Raw genomic sequence first — 17,500 nt, forward strand, 5'->3', positions numbered from 1 at the left:
CTGAAGATCAACAACATCACCTGCGACGCCAGAATCTCCAAAATGAAAGCAAAGTTCAGCGGAACGCTCGGGTAAAACACTGACGTCGTTAATATTCACTAAACGTCGTTTACAGGACGATGGAGGGATTCTGACACTGAACACTTCTAGTTTAAAGTCACATTGAGGTGTCAGCACACTTTTCACAGCTCGTTCCACTGATCCAGATGTTTGCACCTGGTCTGTCTGAACATTCAGTCATGTGACCCTCCAGTGGACCAATCAGAAACCTGTCTGTCATCTTTTCTTTTTTCAGGAAAGTTTATGACTTCCTGGCAAGTTTTCTGACGACAGGCATGCGCTTCATCCTCAATCAAAAGGTCTGTTACCTGTCTGTCTCTCTGACCTGTCTCTCTCAACTGTCTGTCTCTCTCTCACCTGTCTGTCTCTCTCTGACCTGTCTCTCTCAACTGTCTGTCTCTCTCTCACCTGTCTGTCTCTCTCTCTCTGACCTGTCTGTCTCTCTCTGACCTGTCTGTCTCTCTCTCTCACCTGTCTGTCTCTCTCTGACCTGTCTGTCTCTCTCTCTGACCTGTCTGTCTCTCTGACCTGTCTCTCTCTCAACTGTCTGTCTCTCTCACCTGTCTGTCTCTCTCTCTATCTCACCTGTCTGTCTCTCTGACCTGTCTGTCTCTCTCTCACCTGTCTGTCTCTCTCTCACCTGTCTGTCTCTCTCTCTATCTCACCTGTCTGTCTCTCTGACCTGTCTGTCTCTCTTATTCTCTCTGACCTGTCTCTCAACTGTCTGTCTCTCTCTCACCTGTCTGTCTCTCTCTGACCTGTCTCTCTCAACTGTCTGTCTCTCTCTCACCTGTCTGTCTCTCTCTCTCTGACCTGTCTGTCTCTCTCTGACCTGTCTGTCTCTCTCTCTCTGACCTGTCTGTCTCTCTCTGACCTGTCTATCTCTCTCTATCTCACCTGTCTGTCTCTCTGACCTGTCTCTCTCTCACCTGTCTGTCTCTCTCTCACCTGTCTGTCTCTCTCTCTATCTCACCTGTCTGTCTCTCTGACCTGTCTGTCTCTCTCTCACCTGTCTGTCTCTCTCTCACCTGTCTGTCTCTCTCTCTATCTCACCTGTCTGTCTCTCTGACCTGTCTGTCTCTCTCTCACCTGTCTGTCTCTCTGACCTGTCTCTCTCTCAACTGTCTGTCTCTCTCTCTGACCTGTCTGTCTCTCTCTCACCTGTCTGTCTCTCTCTCACCTGTCTGTCTCTCTCTCTATCTCACCTGTCTGTCTCTCTCTCTCTGACCTGTCTGTCTCTCTCTCACCTGTCTGTCTCTCTCTGACCTGTCTGTCTCTCTCTCACCTGTCTGTCTCTCTCTGACCTGTCTGTCTCTCTGACCTGTCTCTCTCTCAACTGTCTGTCTCTCTCTCTCACCTGTCTCTCTCTCTCTGACCTGTCTGTCTCTCTCTCACCTGTCTGTCTCTCTCTGACCTGTCTCTCTCACCTGTCTGTCTCGTTCTCTGACCTGTCTCTCTCTCAGATCTGTCTCTCTCTCTCTCTCACCTGTCTGTCTCTCTCACCTGTCTGTCTCTCTCTCTGACCTGTCTCTCTCTCAGATCTGTCTCTCTCTCTATCTCACCTGTCTGTCTCTCTCTCTATCTCACCTGTCTGTCTCTCTCTCTATCTCACCTGTCTGTCTCTCTCTCTGACCTGTCTCTCTCTCTCTCAGATCTGTCTCTCTCACCTGTCTGTCTCTCTCTCTGACCTGTCTCTCTCTCAGATCTGTCTCTCTCTCAGATCTGTCTCTCTCTCAGATCTGTCTCTCTCTCTCTCTGACCTGTCTGTCTCTCTCAGATTCTCTCTCTCTCTCTCTCTCTCAGATCTGTCTCTCTCTCTCTCTCACCTGTCTGTCTCTCTCTCTGACCTGTCTGTCTCTCTCTCAGATCTGTCTCTCTCTCTATCTCACCTGTCTGTCTCTCTCACCTGTCTGTCTCTCTCTCAGATCTGTCTCTCTCTCAGATCTGTCTCTCTTCTCAGATCTGTCTCTCTCTCTCTCTCACCTGTCTTCCTCTCTCTCAACCTGTCTCTCTCTCAGATCTGTCTCTCTCTCAGATCTGTCTCTCTCTGACCTGTCTGTCTCTCTCTCAGATCTGTCTCTCTCTGACCTGTCTGTCTCTCTCAGATCTGTCTCTCTCTATCTCACCTGTCTCTCTCTCAGATCTGTCTCTCTCTCTCTCTCACCTGTCTGTCTGTCTGTCTCTCTCACCTGTCTCTCTCTCTGACCTGTCTGTCTCTCTCACCCGTCTGTCTCTCAGATCTGTCCGGCTCTGGATCACGCTGCCCTGGTTCACGTTAACTCGATGTTGGAGACGATCCCTGTGAAGACGGAGGTTGATCGGTTTATTGGAATCGATTATTCTCTGATCGATGATCCCTTGGTGACGTCCAGGAGCCTGGACATGAACTTCAGGGTCAGACGTCGACTTGTGTTTCATCATAGTGTTTGTTTCATATGACCGCGTGACGTGAACATGGACATGTTTTGTCTTCAGGGGATGTTTTTCGAGCTGCGTGATCCGAACGACACTTTGGTGAACAACGCTGTCGACCCGGTCATCAGAGACTACGACCGGATGGTTTACCTCGCTCTCTCTGAGTTCTTCTTCGACAGCGGAATGTTCGCGTACCACAAAGCAGAAGTCTTCCAGATGCACATAATCAATGAGAAGGTCACAAACACCACAGACCCTGAAAACCACCACAGACCATTAAACCCTGTCCCCATACGAGGTTTTCTAGTTTCTCAGAGGGCAGTGACCTTCATGTTTGTCTGTCTTTCAGATGCCTAAAGATCTGGAGATGTTGTTGAGAACCACTTACTTTGGAGTCATCATGATGATGGTGAGTGAACACAGACAAGAGAGGAACAGAACAATCAGAGACCATGAGAAGTTCGTGGTCTCCAGAGGAAACTCCAGCTGTTTATTAATGATTAATATGAAGGTGGAGCAGGTGTCATTCTGTTGGTAGATGGTTCTGTGTAGAACCGCTCCTCTGTAATGTTTGTCTCACGTGTTCTGTGTAGAACCCGGCTCTGATGGATGCTCCGATGTCGCTTCAACTCGCCGTCAACTCTCCTCCAAAAACTTCCATTAAGACGTCAGGAGCAACGGTCGTCATGACGGCTATTGTGAAGGTGATGGTGCTGCCTCCAGGTCAGCCTCCGGTGCAGCTCAGCAGCCTGACCATGGTACTACACGCACACACGAACACGCACACAAGAACACACACACACACACACACGAACACACACACACACACACACACACACTCTTTATGTTGAAAAGTCTTTTATTTATGTTTTCTTCTTCTACAGGAAACAAAGTTTAACGCCAAAGTTTCTGTAAAAGGAAAACGTCTGGCTGTTCACGCCGACCTCCGCAGGTACACACTCACACACACGCTGAGGCTTTTATTCTGAAACAGGATGTGTGTTTTAACAGTTAAATTCTTTTATGTTTCAGGTTTAAAATCTTCTCTAATCAATCAGCTCTGGAGTCTCTGGCTGTAAGTTTAATACAAATATTTATTTATTCTTTAATATATTTATTAACAACAACACAGTAAATACGTCTGTCTGTCTGTCAGTTGATTCCTCTGCAGGCTCCTCTAAAGACCATGTTACAGATCTCTGTGGTTCCTTTAATCAACAGTAAGAAACTGATCCATCAATTGGAGACCATGAATCTAATGTTACACTGTAAAACTAACTGTGTGTGTGTGTGTGTGTGTGTAGACTGGACGAAGCGAGGCGTTCGGATTCCTCTGGCTGATGGGATGGATTTCATAGAGGAGGTGGTTGAATATCACAATGTAAGTTCAACAATATAAACATATGATCATACATGAGAAAGTTAGAACGTTTCACTGGCTCTGCTGCCACGTGATTGGTCCATTAGATAAGTGATCAACAATAATGTTCCTAATAAAGTGATCACTGTGTTTTTCAGGGTTTCATAGTGATCGGAGCGAATCTTCACTTCAGCAAAGGCCTGAGAGAAATGATCTCAGGAAGCAATGAGACGGAACCAGACGTCTAACACACACACACACACACACACACACACACACACACACACACACACACACACACACACACACACACACACACACACACACACACACACACACACACACACACACACACACACACACACACACACACACACACACACACACACACAACTTTCAATGTGGTTTGTGATGTAACCATGGCAACCAATAACCACTGGAGCAGATTTTTCTGAATGACACATGTTGACCAGCAGGTGGGTCAGGTTAGTGTAACCAGTGCAACTAGATTTTATACTGTAGTTGATATTTAGTTTTATTGAGTGAACTGTTAAACCAGTTAACTAGTTTCCACTAGAAGTAAACGGGTTTGACTGACAGTCAAACTACTACTTTGAGTTAAACGTGTTACATCATCACACAACTTTGTTCTTTTAAGAAAACCTTTGTGATCATTACCTGTTAATATACTGTAACCATGGCAACACAACACCTGTATTAGATGATAACCTGGTGAGTTAAATGGAGCAAAAGTTTTTTATTTAAATACTGAAACGTCTTCAAAGTGTACAAATGATCAAATTGATTAAATGATTAAAATCCGACTGAGTGTTTCAACGCTCTCTTTCCAGCGTTAATGTGAAAAAATATAAATAAAGTTTATTTAATTAAACACCACAGAACAACGTATGTTTTTACTTCAGTAAAATGAATCAATTTATGATAATCGATTAATGTAATGTAACAAACAATAAAATGTATATTCAGTATATTTATATGACGTTATAAGAACATGATTAAAGTTAAGTCTAAAAAACTGTAACGTTTATCAAAACCAAAATAACTTTATTGCTTTGAACACAGAAGAAAAAATCAAGGTCTCAAAGTTCATTTTCCACTTCTGGCTCTTAAGAAAAGAAAAATCCCAATTCGACCTCATATCAGGATGAAGTATTTAGTTTATGAGTTTGTTTAATTACCCTAAACCAGAACACGGATGGAACATCCTGTTTTTAAACTTCCCACTTTCTGTGTGCCTACGTGTCCTTGAGCAAGATACTGAACCTCAAACTGCCCCTGACTGTGGCGCTGCTCATAGATGAATGTGTGAATGTGTGTGTCAGTGTGTCATCTAAACTAAACGCAATCAGACCATTTAAAACTGTTTAGGACCTAAGAGAGAACCCTGAGGAACACCACAGCGGGGAACAGTCTCTTCAGACGTGTATGAACCAGAGAACAGAAGAAACGATCCAGGAGAATCTGTTCGCCAGAGGATATTCATTCTGATTTGTGATTGGTTGAATCTCAGACAGTGCTCTGGAAGCTGGTTGGTTTTCAGGACGCCCTCCAGTGGAAAAACAATGATTAACATTTTAAACACTAGGACAACTGATCGCTGAATTAATTGCATCACTTCAGACGTTAATTGATCAGTTTGTCCAATTTTATTCTCGTTAGAAGAAATACAGCAGCAAACTCATTTTACTTCATTTAAAGTCACAGCGCCACCAAGTGACGAACAGTCATTTCACACAACTGTCATTAAATCAGCAGCGTGTTATTGGTTCATATAAAATAATATCAGTGGAAAAGTAAATGAATATTATCAACCAATCACTAATATCTAATATTAACTAATAGTTATCTCTCAGTGAAGCTGATCAGTTAATGATCAACTTATTGATCAGTTATGTAAACAGCTGGTTCTGATTAATTAACTGATGCTTATTTACTCAGTTTAAAGCTTTTAAATTTTCCTCGTCTTTGAAATGTTCACCGATGCCGTCGTAACCATGGAAACCACACTTCCTGCCAGCCACTCTGCAGCCGAAGGTCAGAGCGTCCTGCAAACTGCCCCCTACAGACAGAACATATAATTAGTTATATAATAACTTCAGACCTTGAGAAAATAACTGAACGAAAAAGAACAAAATAACCCTGATCAGGGATCAGTCTGAAGGTCAAAGGTGGATAATGATAACGCTGAGAACATTCACAGTTGTATCGTCCGACCATCGTAAAGTTTTATCGTCCTACCATTGGACAGCGTGAAGATGACGGCGGCGTTGAACGTGTCTCCAGCTCCGAGGGTATCGACCAGAGTTTCAGGAGGAAACGAATCAGAATGAATGACGACATCATCAGGACCCAAAGCATCTGCTCCTTTTTCTGCCCAGGCACAGACTAGGACAGCCCTGAGAGACAGACAGGTCAGAGAGACAGACAGGTCAGAGAGAGACAGACAGGTCAGAGAGACAGGTCAGAGAGACAGACAGGTCAGAGAGACAGACAGACAGGTCAGAGAGACAGACAGACAGGTCAGAGAAAGACAGACAGGTCAGAGAGACAGAGAGGTGAGAGAGAGACAGACAGGTCAGAGAGACGACAGACAGGTCAGAGAGAGACAACAGGTCAGAGAGACAGAGAGGTGAGAGACAGACAGACAGGTCAGAGAGAGACAGACAGGTCAGAGAGACGACGAGGTAGAGAGAGACAGACAGGTCAGAGAGACAGACAGACAGGTCAGAGAGAGACAGACAGGTCAGAGAGACAGGTGAGAGACAGACAGGTCAAACTGCACTCACCCTGGTTTGACTCGACTGTAGAATCCTCTCACAGCAGCTTCAGCCGACTCGAAGCCAAAGTGATGAGCAACATCTTTACTGACAAACACCTGTGGACAGAGTCGAACCCTGAGTCCTGATCTTTATCATGTTAAACACATGTTAACATTTATTTGAATCATATCGAAGACATTAGAAGTTGAAACAGCCTGAAAACCGTCCACATTAAGGCTCTCACCACGTCCCCTAGAGGAAACAGCTGGTATAGCGGCTCTCTGGTCTTCTCTATCTCTACGGAGACAGTAATCCTTTGTTGCTGTGGTAACGTGCTGTTGTGCTTCGCCACCCTCTCGATCATCTTCACCTGCTCATCAGCATTTCGACCCTGCAGACGGTAAATAAATCAAGAGTCTGAATAATACAACTGGAATATTTCTCTCTGTAATAAAGTCAGAAAATGTTTAAGTTTTTCAAAGTAATGTTAGTTAAAGAAACGTTTTGCACATGTTTACAGCGTGGAAGGTTAATTGATTATCACTTAATCATTATCATCAGATTGAGCTAATTTTTGTTAATTTTCCGTCTTTATTTTGTCGAGGTCATGGTTTCAGTGGGTTCAGGTGAGTTGTCTTCTTCGTGTCCTTCTCACCTCCCAGTGAATCCACTGGAACTGATCCAGGTCAACTTTGGAAAAATCTGCTGCTGTGACATCAGGAAGGTTCCTGACAGGAAGTGACATCATAGATTGTTTTTGATAGACACAACAGAATCATACACATCATTGATTCCAAAGGTTTCAGATTTTAAATTAAACCTGATTAAATAATTAATTCAATAATTGGTTAGTTTCTCTGTTTGATCCATCACATCGTTAATCAATGATCTGAATCATAAATGATTGATCAGTCGACGAGGAATCGATTCATCCAACTGAACTTTGAGGAGTAGATTCTGTTTATGGATCCAAAAATAAAATCAAGTCAGTTTTTATTATATGAAACCAAATCATCTTCATCATATTTAACTTTATCATCACCCTAAACCCACAGAAAAGAAAGAATGGAGTTTTTCTCTATTTTTTTATTGTGGATTATATTTATTAGAACCTGTTTCTGCTGATGTCGCCTGTTAAATGTGTTAAATCTTGGTGTTACCCTCTCATCATGAGCTAGTTACTGTTGGTTAGTTAGTTATCGTTAGTTGGTGTTACTGTCCTTCTGTCTCCATGTGTTTACGGGTGAATCTTTAGTCTGTAAATAATAGTAAAGTTTTAACTTAAAAAAGTAATAATTAAGACCAATAAAACCACAGCAGAGACTCAAACTGAGGGAAAATAAACAGATAGGTTTCCCAAAGTTTATCAAACTGAAAATCTGTTGACAGATTTAAAGAAACAGTCACTCAGAGTCCGACAGTTAGCTTAGCTTAGCATAGAAACAGAAGAGATAGAAAATGACACATTAGTTTGGTTCTTTTACCCAAACCTACACAGGGTCAGGCTAATTGCTTCCAGTGTTTATGCTAAGCTAAGCTAACCATGTGTGAATATGAGAACAGACTGATGTGTTTTTGTAAATCATGTTACTTCCGTTTGTTCCTCTGCTTTCTACCTGCCGCTCGGTCTGATGGGACCTGATGCTGACGGCGGTGCATCAGTTCAGGATCAGGACGAGTCGTGGGACCACGTGTGATTAGACCAGATTCAGAATCAGATTCAGGATCAGGAGTTTGTGCTTCCTGCAGTCGTGTCAGACAACGTTCACTAAACACCTCAGAGGGTTGGTTTTGTCAAACTGATGAAAAACAGCGGCTGACAATGAATTGAAATGTAATCAGATTACTCCTATTATTGTTGTTATTCTTATTGATCAAAGTGAGATGCTTCACCCGTCAACAGGAAGTAGATCTCACACGCACGCTTATGCTTTTATTCTAAGATTTAATTTAGATTTAATTATTCTTGTTAATTGTCAGAAGCTGGTTCACTTCCTACCAAAGTGAATCACCATGGTAACTGATGCTGGACGTCTAACCTGGAGCAGGTTCACGGACCAATCAGATGAGCGTAAACCCAGCGACATCATCGACCGGATGCTGACAGAGACACAAACAGTCCTGATGTTTCTCTCAGGTCTGTTAAACATGATCCTGATGTAACGTCTGTTCCTGCAGATCATATAAATCAAGCTGTTAGATTTGATTCATTATCAACAAATAACTGATAAACTGATTTATGAAAACAGCTCGGTTGGAAGAAGTCTTGAACTTTAATTCAGGATTATTTTCTTATGGGGTTTGAGTATTAATATATATTTCACTCCTGATCAGCTGATGAATTCAGAGTGGACACACCATCTATCTCCATGGTAACAAAGTCTGACTGACAGGTGTTTAGTGAACGCTGCGACCCCACTCTTCGTCAGGATGTCTTACATGTCGGAGAGAACAACGGTTCGAGATCCAGTTGACGGACAAACCACACAACACGCACACGGAGTTTGACCTTTGACCTGCCAGATCACAGCCGACACATCGACGGCACGGAGCGTGAAATCAGCCATGATGAAACTGAACCAGAGAGACAGGAAACACATCAGCTCGATCCTTCAAAGTAAAACCACCCATACGCACAGGTAGTTGTGCTCTGATTGGTGGAACAGGAGTGGGGCGGAGCATCTCCATGACAACGATGATGTTCCTGAAACAGAAGCCGTTAGCTACAGACAAACCTGTTCATGTGCAGGATGGTGCGACTTCCTGTCCTGATGTTGCTGATGACCATCGAGGCTGGAAGGACACACTGAGCATGCTCAGACACCAGAGACACGTCAATGTGGAGTTTCTGAAAATCCTCCAAAATAAAACTACACACAGGAAACTCTTTAATCTCCTCTGTCCTCCAAAGTCAAAGTACAAACACGGCTTCCTTAGCCGAACTTTACACTGATATGATTCTTCTTCATGGACGAGACGTGACATTACAAACCAAAACACAAGAGGAGATGAGTAGGAGAAGAAACGAGAAGAAATAAAGGAGAAGAAAGCAGAGGATTCGTGGACTTGACCCTGATAAACATGAATGAGTCACTTCCACCTGATGTTTATGTTTGTATGTGTCGTTGAATAGTGATGGATGCACATGTTGAAGGTTACTCACTGGGCCACGGGTCCAGCAGACAGTGAACCCAGGAAGCTGCAGGAAGCTCCGAGGAGCGACAACACTGTGCACGAGTTGGAAGCGTTTCCTCCTCGCTGCCAACGCTGCGACAGACACCTGCAACAACACACACTGCTGACATCACTGCAACAACACACACTGCTGACATCACTGCATCAACACACACTGCTGACATCACTGCATCAACACACACTGCTGACATCACTGCAACAACACACACTGCTGACATCACTGCAACAACACACACTGCTGACATCACTGCATCAACACACACTGCTGACATCACTGCATCAACACACACTGCTGACATCACTGCAACAACACACACTGCTGACATCACTGCATCAACACACACTGCTGACATCACTGCAACAACACACACTGCTGACATCACTGCATCAACACACACTGCTGACATCACTGCAACAACACACACTGCTGACATCACTGCAACAACACACACACTGCTGACATCACTGCATCAACACACACACTGCTGACATCACTGCAACAACACACACTGCTGACATCACTGCAACAACACACACTGCTGACATCACTGCAACAACACACACTGCTGACATCACTGCATCAACACACACTGCTGACATCACTGCATCAACACACACTGCTGACATCACTGCAACAACAATCTATACCAGTGTGTGGGATAGCCTCGGTCTGTAGTAGTGTTAGCATTAGCTTGCTAACCTGCTGTCTGTGTTAGCATCAGTGTGTGTGTTAGCATTAGCTTGCTAACCTGCTGTCTGTGTTAGCATCAGTGTGTGTGTTAGCATTAGCTTGCTAACCTGCTGTCTGTGTTAGCATCAGTGTGCGTGTTAGCATTAGCTTGCTAACCTGCTGTCGGTGTCTTCTTCAGGGTATTTTTCGACCACATTGATGATGTCGAGACAAACGAGTCCAACACAAAGAATCTTCTTCTTCTGTTTCTCCATGTTGAGCCTCACACACACACACACACAGCTGGACTCTGGACTCACACTCACTCACAGACACACACACACACACAGCTGGACTCACACTCACTCACAGACACAGACACACACACACACACAGCTGGACTCTGGACTCACACTCACTCACAGACACACACACACACACAGCTGGACTCACACTCACTCACAGACACAGACACACACACACACAGTTGGACTCTGGACTCACACTCACTCACAGACAGACACACACACACAGCTGGACTCACTCACAGACACACACACACCACACACACACACACACACACACACACACAGCTGGACTCTGGACTCGCACGCGCGCGCACACACACACACACACACACATGAATTCTGCCCTTTTAAATCCGACTTTGATTAGAAATGAAAAATAAACGTTTCTTCTTGTTTATTTTCAAAAGAACATTGAAAGTCTGGATGTTTTCACCACGAGTGAGACTCAGTGAAACTTCTGTACATATAAACAATACGTCAGCCAGTGGCAGTAATCAGATTACTTTAGGACGACAGCTGTGTTTCTCAGTGAGGTTGTTCAGTTCAATAAATAATTACATCAGTTAAAATGTAGATGCAGTTAATACACACACTGAAAATGATACAAAATAAATGACTTATGTTTAACACACTCCTTTGTATAGTAAGTGTTGAGTAAATTCTTTATTTTAACTGTATAGAACAAAGCAGATGTCTGAATCTTATCAGTGTTACATACAACATGAAACTTGTTTTTCTCTGAAGATGTTGTACATTACACAGTTGTTTTTATACGTCTTCAACATTATAACTTCTTTTACTGTTGTTTTCCATAAAGTGAACTTCCCGTGCAGGCGAGAGCTCGATGACGACGTTACGTCAGAGAGAGCAGGTTGATATCGTAGCATCCGTCCACCTGGAGACAGAGACACACATGATTTCATTCATTTCTTTCAAAGCTGTGAACACACAGACTTTCAGTGATGAGACCACGTGGAGCTGCATCCTCATCTCTACAAGTCTGTCAGTGTGAAGCAGCGACCACACAGCCATCAGCGCTCCCTGTAATCTGAATCAATTAGGTTCTCCACAGGTAACGCACTTTGCTCATTAAAGAGTAAATTACTTGTTTCTGTGATTGACACGATAAAGACTGAGCTAACGCTGCTAATGTAGCGCTTTGTGTTAATGTTCCTCATCAGACGAGCCTGACGCTGAGGTGATGATCTTACATCAAATCGTCCGATGCACGCCGTCGTCTGATTGGTCTGCATCACCTCAGTCAGTGCCCACATCTGCTGGATGCTTGACGAGACGGTCTGAGGGTCGGGGAGGCCCTGAGAGACAGACAGGGAGATGGACAGGAGGACACACAGGAAGACAGACGTTGGTCAGAGGAACAAAAGTTGAACTCGTCATAAAATGTTAAGTCTCTCGACTCTTTTCTCCAGGACCCTCAACGATAACATTGTCTGACTCAAACAAAATGTCTACCTCCAGGTCGGGGTGTTGGTCGACCAGGGTCAGGTCAGACAGCCAATCAGAAACCTCCTTCTCTGGATCCTGGAGGGAGAAACAGAAAATGAGTCCACAGCTGAAATGACTGTGGAATCATTTCATCAATTACCCTGATTTCAAACAGTTGTTTGTTAAAATTGTATATTTGTGGGAGTTGAAAAGTCTTTGCTTTGGCTCCATCTGCTGGTCGCATCAGTACAACATCAGTAAGGTTTTCACCTGAATTAATTTCAGTGTTTGACAAAGAAAAACTTGAATCCATCACAATAATTCAAAACTGCTATTTTTCTAAATTTCCAGAGCTCGAGCACAGAGATGTTTCCACACAGATGATGAGGATAAAACGTCCTGTAGGACCTGACGTGTCTTTGACTGAAGAATCACTGAGTTGGTTTCAAGTTGGTAAAAATACAACAAAGCCAGAATCATAATTACACAACAAATCAAACAGACTCCTGAATATTATACTGAAGCTTTTCTGTCCGTGGCATTTAAACATCATTAGATAAATTATTCTGCCTCATTGAGTCAGTGATTAATGTTTGTTTACAAAACCTAAAATGAAAACTGACCGGCTCCGTGTGGGGGAATATTTTGATGTCTTCAAGGCTGAAGGTCAACCAGGCGGAGGACGGCTGTCTCAGGATCAGTCGCACAGACACCACATGATCAGGCTCCTCCATCATCTGTTCAGATGAAGATAAAGAATAAATGAAACAAAGATAAAGAAAGTAAGAAGACGTCTGGAAGGAGTGAAAGTGAAGCAGCATCGATGCAGGTTCTGTTTCACTAACAGCTACACAAATCAAGATGTACAAAGTTAAATTATAAAGGATTACTGTCCTAATACTAAATTATTTCAATTTTATTACAACGTACATCAATTTCACCACTTTCTCCAAAACCTTCGATAATTTTACTTAATTTAATGAATTTTATTCATCTGAAAATGAACTGAACTATTAACTTCACCTTTTCTAGGAACACAGACTCAATAATGGAGTTATTCGGATGTTAAAAATGTTGAAACACTTCAGAAGAAGGAACATCTGAGTTCTGCTGCAGGACAAACCTACACACACGCTGCAGCCCACCTGAGTCCTGTGGATGGAATAGAAGTCCTGGGAGCCCCCCTCGGTGTGGGGGTTGTTCATTAGGGGCAAGTCTCTCAGAGCCGTGCACCACTTGGCTGGGGCCTCCTGCCCGGAGCCCCTCCTCAACAAGCGCACACTCACAGAGGCTGTGTAGTAATTCTTAAAGGTGATTTCCTCAATCTGAAAGACAGGAAGTGACCGTGGACTGAAAATAAAACACAAGGTACGAGCAGTATCATGTCCAGACGTAGATAAAGCCCCTTGGAGACACGATCTGATGACATGATCTGATCACATGATCAAATTCACATGAGCAGGGAAATAATTCTCTTTTTAGCATCATTCCAAAATGAAGAAATAAATAAAGAGGATCTCTATTGACCAGCTGGATGAGCTGGAACTTACACATAAAGACTTTCACAATAAATCAAAGTGGAGCCCAGAGGAAAGCTGCCTCCAGTCCACACTGAGTTTGAACTTATTGTTTGAGGAACAGTGAGTTTGCTGAATCTCCGTCTTCACATGAAAAGCTGAAGTGAGAAGCATGAAAAGTGTGGTGGAGATAATTCCTTCATGGATAAACTGGCTGCAGGCCGACGTCTTTGAAGCTTGAAGTTTTCAACTAATGAGGAGTCAGTCACTCTGCATTAAAACTGATTTTAATTAAGACTCAGTGCAAGAAGTAGGTCAGAGCCAAAAATGTTTGAAGTGTCTCTCACGACTGGGATGTCGCTTGATATTTAAAGGTTATGTACCAGAGATTTTATACATTAATGCTGCAGCCAGCAACTAATTTCTGATGTGGTCCTGAGTAGAGGATGAAGTCCTCGGGGGAAGCTGTGGATGAGCGGAAGAGGGGTCGTCCTCCAACCAGAAGGTCGGCAGTTCAATCCCAGTTTTCCCCATCTGCATGACGAAGTATCCTTGGGCAAGATACTGAACCCCTCATAGAAGAAGTGCTGCCCATAGATGCACTGTATGAATGTGTGTGTGAATGGTCGATGATGTCCACACAAACATTTATTTAACCTCTACTTTGATTTTTTTAGTTTGGTCCATGTCCCATCTGCTAACATGGAGGAGGAGGGGGTTATGACCTATACTGCAGCCGGCCACAAGGGGAGGATTGAGATGTTTTGGCTTCACTCTTGGGTACAGTCTATGGGCTACACACAGCATGCCATGGCTGTGCTAACAATGCTAGTCATGCTAACTATCTGCTAGCTGCCACTGAGCATGAACTGCATTTAAAAACACATTTACCGTCAAACATCTCTCCTGTTCACATGGGAACTTGAGTTGTGTGTTTTTGTCACCTCACACACAGTCTGAACACACACCTGCTGAGAACACGCTACTCACACTGACAGGTTTTCCAAACGGCAGGGAGACGTCCACCACACAGATACCAGAGTGAGCTGCATCTGTTTTGGTTTCTCCGATCTGCAGGTAGACCGGAGGTTTGATGGTGCAGGTCACGGCCTGGACCTCATCAGTGCTGCCGCTCATCTTCTGCAAACAAACAAGGAGTCACACTATTTCAACTCAGTGAAAACAGCTGCTCATTTGGGTGCTACTGTAAGTGTTTCTCTGTTTCTTACTGAATCATACTGAGTGTGCTATATGGAGTCTTTCCCTCATAGAACATATGATATTTTAGTCGGACTGGAATAAGTTTAACATACATAACTAGGTTCATTTAAAAATGTTTGATTTACTCATCTTAATACAGATGGTGGACATGTCACAGTGTTGCAGTGGTTCGAGCTGTCATCACATAACAAGAAGGACCTGAACCTGCCGGTCAGTGTTTACTTGTTCTGTCAGGTTTTAGATGTATGGATCATGTATCTTGAGCTGATCTGTTTCCCTTGTATTCTCTGAGTGTTTGCTCGGACATGAGACGTCTCATTTAGTACATTATGGTTTTAGATCCCCCAGTGTTTAATGTCTGACACAGATGAACACAACGCTCAGTTACAGTATTTTTACTCTTTGATTGCTGATGACATCGTTATAGTCACCATGTTGTACAATTCATATGAAAGTGGATTAGAGAGGAAGCAGAGGAGTCATTTAAAATAGTTGTTTAAATCTATTCAAATTGAAATCCAGTTTACTGAGCTCATTGTTAACTGATTCAATTGATTGGTCATGTTAGCATCATGTTATCATCATGTTATCATCATGTTAGCATTGTGTTATCATCATGTTAGCATCATGTTATCATCATGTTAGCATTGTGTTATCATCATGTTAGCATCATGTTATCATCATGTTAGCATCATGTTATCATCATGTTATCATCATGTTATCATCATGTTATCATCATGTTATCATCATGTTATCATCATGTTATCATCATGTTAGCATTGTGTTATCATCATGTTAGCATCATGTTATCATCATGTTATCATCATGTTATCATCATGTTATCATCATGTTAGCATTGTATTATCATCATGTTATCATGTTATCATCATGTTATCATCATGTTAGCATCGTGTTATCATCATGTTAGCATCATCTTAGCATCGTGTTAGCATCGTGTTATCATCGTGTTATCATCATGTTATCATCATGTTAGCATCATGTTATCATCATGTTAGCATTGTGTTATCATCATGTTATCATCGTGTTATCATCATGTTAGCATCATGTTAGCATCATGTTAGCATTGTGTTATCATCATGTTATCATCGTGTTATCATCGTGTTATCATCATGTTATCATCATGTTAGCATCATCTTAGCATCGTGTTATCATCGTGTTATCATCGTGTTATCATCGTGTTATCATCGTGGTTAGCATCGTTATCATCGTGTTAGCATCGTGTTATCATCATGTTAGCATCATGTTATCATCGTCTTATCATCGTGTTATCATCATGTTAGCATCATGTTATCATCATGTTATCATCATGTTATCATCATGTTAGCATCATGTTATCATCGTGTTATCATCGTGTTATCATCATGTTATCATCATGTTATCATCATGTTAGCATCATGTTATCATCATCTTATCATCATGTTATCATCGTGTTATCATCGTGTTATCATTGTGTTATCATCATGTTATCATCATGTTACCATCATGTTATCATCATGTTAGCATCATGTTATCATCATGTTATCATCGTATATGTGTTATCATAGCAGTCTTGTTATCATCATGTTAGCATCATGTTATCATCATCTTATCATCATGTTAGCATCATGTTAGCATCATGTTATCATTGTGTTATCATCATGTTATCATCATGTTACCATCATGTTACCATCATGTTAGCATCATGTTATCCATGTTATCATCGTTATCATCATGTTATCATCATGTTAGCATCATGTTAGCATCATGTTATCATCATGTTATCATCATGTTAGCATCATGTTAGCATCATGTTATCATCATGTTAGCATCATGTTATGCATCATGTTATCATCATGTTAGCATCATCTTATCATCATCTTATCATCATGTTATCATCATGTTAGCATCATGTTAGCATCATGTTATCATCATGTTAGCATCATGTTACCATCATGTTAGCATCATCTTATCATCATGTTAGCATCATGTTATCATCATGTTATCATCATCTTATCATCATGTTATCATCATGTTAGCATCATGTTATCATCATGTTATCATCATGTTATCATCATGTTAGCATCATGTTATCATCATGTTATCATCATGTTATCATCATCTTATCATCATGTTAGCATCATGTTAGCATCATGTTATCATCATGTTATCATCATGTTAGCATCATGTTATCATCATGTTAGCATCATGTTAGCATCATGTTAGCATCGTGGAAACAGGCACAGACAGGTATTTTAATTCCACTGGTTTGAATCCACAGTTTTTAGAACGGAGCAGATTCTAGATGCTAAACATCATCTGTAGTTACCGTGACGTTAGCATTCAAAGCTAACAGTGCAGTTAGCAGTGCAGCTAACGGGCAGGTCCCCGGTTATCGGTGAAATAAAACCGGATGAACCCGTGAAGGGACCGAGTGTTGGTCCGGTTCTGACCTGAGTTTATCACGGAGGAGACTCGGTGGGTGAAAGTCCGGGACAACAGGAGGAGAGCGACTGAAGAATCTGGAGATG

The 17,500-nt window shown here is 42.4% G+C and overlaps 3 protein-coding genes across 12 annotated transcripts in view; 1 reads left to right on the top strand and 2 right to left on the bottom strand.

Annotated features, from left to right (window-relative positions):
• Positions 1 to 4,727, top strand: part of LOC118104942 (phospholipid transfer protein) — an 8,221-nt gene extending 3,494 nt beyond the window's left edge. For all 5 annotated transcript variants that reach the window (XM_035152256.2, XM_035152257.2, XM_035152258.2 and 2 more), the window contains exons 5-15: positions 1 to 71; positions 296 to 359; positions 2,299 to 2,454; positions 2,536 to 2,712; positions 2,825 to 2,884; positions 3,069 to 3,233; positions 3,360 to 3,427; positions 3,508 to 3,550; positions 3,632 to 3,695; positions 3,780 to 3,856; positions 3,994 to 4,727. The exon at positions 1 to 71 is cut by the window's left edge and continues 85 nt beyond it. In XM_035152256.2, coding sequence (XP_035008147.1) covers positions 1 to 71; positions 296 to 359; positions 2,299 to 2,454; positions 2,536 to 2,712; positions 2,825 to 2,884; positions 3,069 to 3,233; positions 3,360 to 3,427; positions 3,508 to 3,550; positions 3,632 to 3,695; positions 3,780 to 3,856; positions 3,994 to 4,083 — 1,035 coding nt within the window. In that variant the 3' untranslated portion in view covers positions 4,084 to 4,727. The remainder of the gene's footprint in view (positions 72 to 295; positions 360 to 2,298; positions 2,455 to 2,535; positions 2,713 to 2,824; positions 2,885 to 3,068; positions 3,234 to 3,359; positions 3,428 to 3,507; positions 3,551 to 3,631; positions 3,696 to 3,779; positions 3,857 to 3,993) is intronic.
• Positions 4,728 to 5,479: 752 nt separating this feature from the next.
• khk (ketohexokinase) lies at positions 5,480 to 10,858 on the bottom strand. Of its 5 annotated transcripts, none has more exons than XM_035152261.2 (9): positions 10,658 to 10,858; positions 9,779 to 9,895; positions 9,351 to 9,485; positions 9,055 to 9,189; positions 7,271 to 7,343; positions 6,860 to 7,006; positions 6,643 to 6,731; positions 6,095 to 6,252; positions 5,480 to 5,915 (listed from the first exon to the last, which is right to left on the bottom strand). In XM_035152261.2, the coding sequence occupies exons 1-9, from the start codon at positions 10,753 to 10,755 to the stop codon at positions 5,791 to 5,793; spliced, it is 1,077 nt and encodes a 358-aa protein (XP_035008152.1). In that variant the 5' UTR covers positions 10,756 to 10,858; the 3' UTR covers positions 5,480 to 5,790. The 5 variants fall into 5 exon arrangements, with proteins under 5 accessions (XP_035008152.1, XP_035008155.1, XP_035008154.1 ...); XM_035152264.2 differs by having other exon boundaries at positions 9,351 to 9,408; positions 10,658 to 10,836; XM_035152263.2 differs by lacking the exon at positions 9,351 to 9,485.
• A 552-nt stretch (positions 10,859 to 11,410) lies between these two features.
• Positions 11,411 to 17,500, bottom strand: part of nicn1 (nicolin 1) — a 6,171-nt gene continuing 81 nt past the window's right edge. The window contains exons 1-7 of one of the 2 annotated variants that reach the window (XM_035152267.1): positions 17,423 to 17,500; positions 14,742 to 14,891; positions 13,380 to 13,559; positions 12,858 to 12,971; positions 12,262 to 12,330; positions 12,000 to 12,104; positions 11,411 to 11,683 (exon numbers count right to left, since the gene is read on the bottom strand). The exon at positions 17,423 to 17,500 is cut by the window's right edge and continues 81 nt beyond it. In XM_035152267.1, the coding sequence (XP_035008158.1) occupies positions 11,642 to 11,683; positions 12,000 to 12,104; positions 12,262 to 12,330; positions 12,858 to 12,971; positions 13,380 to 13,559; positions 14,742 to 14,888 (657 nt within the window). In that variant the 5' untranslated portion in view covers positions 14,889 to 14,891; positions 17,423 to 17,500 and the 3' untranslated portion in view covers positions 11,411 to 11,641. Of the gene's footprint in view, positions 11,684 to 11,999; positions 12,105 to 12,261; positions 12,331 to 12,857; positions 12,972 to 13,379; positions 13,560 to 14,741; positions 14,892 to 17,298 lie in introns of both variants that reach the window. The other variant, XM_035152268.1, reaches the window with a different exon arrangement.

This window comes from Hippoglossus stenolepis, chromosome 3, assembly GCF_022539355.2.
Source record: "Hippoglossus stenolepis isolate QCI-W04-F060 chromosome 3, HSTE1.2, whole genome shotgun sequence".
NCBI classification, from domain to species: Eukaryota; Metazoa; Chordata; class Actinopteri; order Pleuronectiformes; family Pleuronectidae; genus Hippoglossus; species Hippoglossus stenolepis.

Bases quoted from the DNA above. Each gene is read 5' to 3' on its own strand.
- khk (XM_035152261.2), bottom strand. From the start codon at position 10,755: ATGGAGAAACAGAAGAAGAAGATTCTTTGTGTTGGACTCGTTTGTCTC. The intron at 9,190-9,350 runs GTTTGTCTGTAG...TCTCTGGTTCAG, and splicing joins ACCATCCTGCACATGAACAG to TTTCATCATGGCTGATTTCA. The intron at 7,344-9,054 runs GTAAGACATCCT...ACTTCCTGTCAG, and splicing joins ACCGTTGTTCTCTCCGACAT to GAACCTTCCTGATGTCACAG.